General features: G+C 41.2%; 1 protein-coding gene across 1 annotated transcript; it reads right to left on the reverse strand.

The window, feature by feature from the left end:
- Positions 1-3321: 3321 nt before the first annotated feature.
- LOC145055916 (uncharacterized) lies at positions 3322-4503 on the reverse strand. Its single transcript, XM_079004179.1, has one exon. It carries the CDS (start codon positions 4501-4503, stop codon positions 3322-3324), a length of 1182 nt encoding a protein of 393 aa, XP_078860305.1.
- Between the last annotated feature and the right edge of the window lie 449 nt (positions 4504-4952).

The raw sequence follows: 4952 nt of genomic DNA on the forward strand, positions 1-4952 counted from the left end.
ATTTTTGATATGACCACTAGGGTCGGAATAAGAACCATATTACTAGTCATTACCGAAACAAGGGTAATGACACACTTGAACAAAACGGAATCAATTACTAGTTTCTTGGTAACCTTGTGACTTTCCCTGATCCAAGTGCGAGTCCTGTGCTTCCGGTAGTATATGCATCTACTACCTTTCACACCTACTCATACTCGTCCCAAGTATTGTCCCGTAGTCGACCAAGTCACCATACAAGAAGATCACAAAATAATTTAACACATACGAATGTGTCCAAGTAATCATAAACAATTTCCCTAGACTCTACTAGGACTTCTTCATTTCTCAATCTTCAATCATCAACTCTACTTCAACTCGATTGGTGATGAAAATATCAGACGATGAGACAACTTCAAGAATTTCATCAATCGTTCCATCATCCTGCCAATCGAAGGTGTACTTCAGACGTACCATACTCCTCTAAACGTACTGTTATTTCGTAAGACATACTCTAAAGGCAAGATACCACTCTTACGATATCTTCTGATAGGTGTCATCCACTATCATAAGCCTTCTTCATTTCCTCCATTTACTCAATTTCTCTACGAGTCTTCACCATGACCTCTTCTATATCAAAGTAGACGTTCGGTGTACCAGGCGAGAATTTTAAGATAAGAAAGCTCTATTTACGATAGACGTATAAATCTCCTTATCGCTCCGAAACATTTACATGCTAGTTCTAATACCGTAGTCGTACGCTTAGAATCCTAAACACATAAGGTTTCCAGATCTGGTCGGCAACAGACCATAAATCCGAACAAATAACATCATATGTGGCAAACATATAACATTTAGCACATAAAAGCATTTTAGGCAGCTTCCTAAAATATACTAGTGCTCGTGTCAATTTAGGTGTACTACCTAACATATTTTGGACACACTCCTCACAATCGTTACTTAGCATTCTAAGTTTAAGTCTAGAAATCCTACAAATTCCTAGTTCGCTTAAACTAATGCTCTGATACCAACTGTGACATCCCCAATTTCACGGCCAGAAAAGACCGATTTGTTTATGCTTTGTTTTATAAATCAGAGTATTCGTTTAAAGAAAACGGTTGCGGAATTTGTTCCCAAAACAAGATATGATAAAAACTTATCAAAACATTTCTCAAAGAGAATGTATTTTTATTAAATAATAAAACCTCGAGATGTCATGTTCCGATACAGACACATAAGCATAAACAGAACATACATTCATTTACTCTAGTGATTTACATCTCCTTTAATCTCTCAGTGCAAAGCAGCTTCGTATCGATACCTGTGATACAATTAAACTGAGTGGGTCAGGCTTGGGAGCCTGGTGAGCATATAGGGTTTTCAACCCACAATAATATAATTATTATATTCAATCATCAAACAATCAACCCAATTACCCATCCCCATTATCTTATTTTAATCTTCCCTAAAGATATTATCCTAAGGGTCATCTCCTCTATCATATTTACCGCTCATCTCCTTACATCTTATATCCTTATATGCTTGTTCCTAAGAACTTTTCCTAAGGATCATCGCCTACATTGCATAGACAATACTAATTCGGGGATCACTCCCTCAATATATGTCTAGTAAGGGTTAGGGTATCATCGCATGATTACGCAGCCACAACATCGCCTGGACTCGTAAATCATAATAAGGGTTAGACTATCATCGCATGAATACGTAGCCACAACATCGCCTGGACTAGTAATTCATAGTAAGGGTTAGTCTATCATCGCATGAATACGTAGCCACAACATCACCTGGACTCGTAATTCATCACCTACAGGTTATGAGCCTGCTGGTGTTTCCACGGGGTCATCTAGAATAGTCCGTGGTCGCCATCTATACTCTGGTAGATGACTACATCGCCAAATTGCCACATCGCCGGTCAAGGTTATGGTATCTCCTCTCATCTCACATCACCTATTTATCATCACCTTTATATCATCACCTATTTCTCATCAGCTAATTATCATCACACATCATCTAATTCATCTACCCATGTTCTACCCAACATATTTGTAGATATAAAATACATATACATATTAACTCATTTAATACCTATATAAAACATCCATTCCATACACATCTCAAATAAACAACAATATATAAACACATAGCATGTATTTCATAGCCAATACTTATTATATATATATGTTAGAAGAAAGTGATCACATACTCACACGTATAAACAACAATATATGTTCACATAGCACGTATTTTATAAAATACTTCATATCTATGTGTAAGATGAAAGTGACTATACACTCACACCAAACATATACTTAATACATTCAAACAATACTTGTATTATAATCGTGTTTATGAAAGGGACTATACACTCACTTGATCAGAAGATGATCGGACAGCACTACGGCTTGTAGAAGTAGTATTCTTCGGTGAAACCGGGATCACTTCACACACCGGGTTTCTCGCAGGCAGAGCTTCGGCTCGGAAACTCTTTTCTTCTCGGGATCTTCGGGCTTCGGGACTTGCTTCGGGTCTTGGGGTTGATACCGGGGCTTCGGGGGGTTAAAATAGGGCTTAGAGGGTGTATCGGGAGTGGGAGAGAAGGGATGGAGCAACCATAGTCGGCTGGCCCTTCAAATCTATTTATAGGGCAATTTTGGCCCTTGCCACGTCGTGGGATCCTTTTGCCACGTCGTGGGCTTGATCGTCACTGCATGCGTCATCCCAAGTTACATCTGGGGGCCTTCCGGAGGTGTCAGGACACTTGCCACGTCGTGGCAACCTTGTTCCACGTCGTGGGCTCTGACAGTTTTGGGGTTTCGCGCCCCGAACTTCAGAAATTCATAACTTTCGCATACGAACTCCGTTTTCGACGTTCTTTATATCGCCGCGAAGGTGAGATTATGCTCTACAACTCTCGTTTAGACTCCATTGGCTAATTTTGACTTTATTTTTAATATATTATAAGTATATTACTTATATATTATCTTTAGTAGGCCGGGACAGGAAAACTCCGTTCGAAATTCATAACTCCTTCATCTGAACTCCGATTCCGTCCGTCTTTCCGTCGTTGCACTACTATCGATGAGATCTTCAATTCTCATTTATATCACTAAGGATAGATATCTATCTACCTTAAATTCACTATCTACGTCGCGTTGGGTCGTGCCGGTTCTGTCGTGAAACTTCGACAGGTCATAACTTCTTCGTTATAACTCGGATTTTGGCGTTTTTTATATGCACGGAAACCTTGTGACATATACTACAACTTGGTTAAGATTAATCCTTCTAGATAATCTTCCATAAAAAAGTCATTTTTGATGCTTAATGTCTCTAAATTGAATAGCCCTGATCTACGGGCGTTACATTATCCCCCCTGGGTATTTGTTTGATTTCGAAGCTATTGAACGAATGCGCTAACTGTTGTGTCTTTTCCAGGTATCTTTGCATCCTTCGATTTTTGGCTTCGTAAGTGCCATTGACCTGGTTGCTTATCAGTAATGAATCACTGAAATCCCGGAGATGTTTCACTCCAACTTCTTGTGCCAACCGGAGGCCAATGAGGAGTGCTTCGTACTCAACCTCGTTGTTCGAAACCTGAAAGTCGAATCTAAGGGTGTATGTTATTTCATGTCCCTTGGGGTTTTTGAGAATTAGGTCTACACCTGAGTCCTCCTTACTTGCGGTGTCATCAGTGTGTAGTTCCCATATGTCTTTGCTGGCCTCGGTCTCTAGCGGGTTTGCTGGTAAGACCCTTGATATTCCTCTAAGTGTGGCTTGTATTTCTACTAAGAAGTCTGCTAAGGCCTGGACCCTGATGCTGGTCCGCGGGCAATAATCTATGTCTTGATCCCTCAGTTGTATTGCCCACTTCGCCAATCGTCCTGACTTTTCAGGTCTAAGCAGGACCTGTTTTATTGCGAAGCTGGTCAGCAATTCGATTTTGTGTGCTTGAAAGTAGCGTCGTAGGCGTCTGGCCGTGTAAATTAGGTCCAGTACCAGTTTTTCCAAGACTGGGTAGTTGATTTCGGGGCCTTGTAATGCCCTGCTTACGAAATGATTGGTGATGGTTTCTTGTTTCTCTCTACTATTAGTATCAATGAGATGGCTTTGTCGGCCATTGCGAGGTATACATGTAAGGTTTCTCCTGTGTGGAGGCTCGTTATTGTTGGTAACTGACAAAGGGCCTCCTTTAAGCATTGGAGGGATGCATCGGCCTCTTTCTTCCATTTGAAGTGACTCTTGTTGACACACCCTTTCAGAGTGTGGAAGAGTGGTAAGGCTTTTTTCTGTCGATTTGGCTATGAACCTGCCCAGGGCAGTAAACCTCCCGTTGATTTCCTGGACCCCTTTTATGTTGTGTGCGGTCTTGGAATCGAGGAATTCCTGGATCTTGACTTGGTTTGTTTTGATTTCCTCGAATTGGTTTGGTTTGATTTCCTCTTTAGTTATTCGGTATCCCAGGAACTGGCCCTCTTCTACCCCGAAAGTGCATTTTCCCTGGTTGAGTTTCATCTGTGCTTGCACCAGCGTCCGGAGGGTCTCATCGACATCTTGGAGCAATGTTGCTTCACTACCACTTTAATGACCACGTCGTCCGCATATACTTCCAGATTTTTCCGATCTGCTCTGCAAAGACTTTATCCATCAAGCGCTGGTATGCACCGACGTTTTCAAGGTTGAATGGGATTTTCTGGTAGCATAACGTGTCTCAATCGGTATGGAAGGCCATCTTTTCCTCGTCTTCTAGTAGCATCTGTACTTGGTGATAGCCTTTATAGGCGTCCAAAAAACATTTGATTTGGAAGCCTTCCAGAGATTCGACCTTCCGTTCTATTTCCGGGAGGGGGTAATGGTCTTTTGGGCATGTATTATTCAGGTCGGAATAGTTGATGCACATCCACCACAAGCCGTCATGTTTCTTTACCATTATCGGGTTTGCTATCCATGTAGGGAACATTGTT

Source organism: Lactuca serriola, chromosome 1, assembly GCF_051521515.1.
Source record: "Lactuca serriola cultivar US96UC23 chromosome 1, Lser_US96UC23_V15, whole genome shotgun sequence".
Taxonomy (NCBI): Eukaryota; Viridiplantae; Streptophyta; class Magnoliopsida; order Asterales; family Asteraceae; genus Lactuca; species Lactuca serriola.

Bases quoted from the DNA above. Each gene is read 5' to 3' on its own strand.
- LOC145055916 (XM_079004179.1), bottom strand. From the start codon at position 4,503: ATGAAACTCAACCAGGGAAAATGCACTTTCGGGGTAGAAGAGGGCCAG.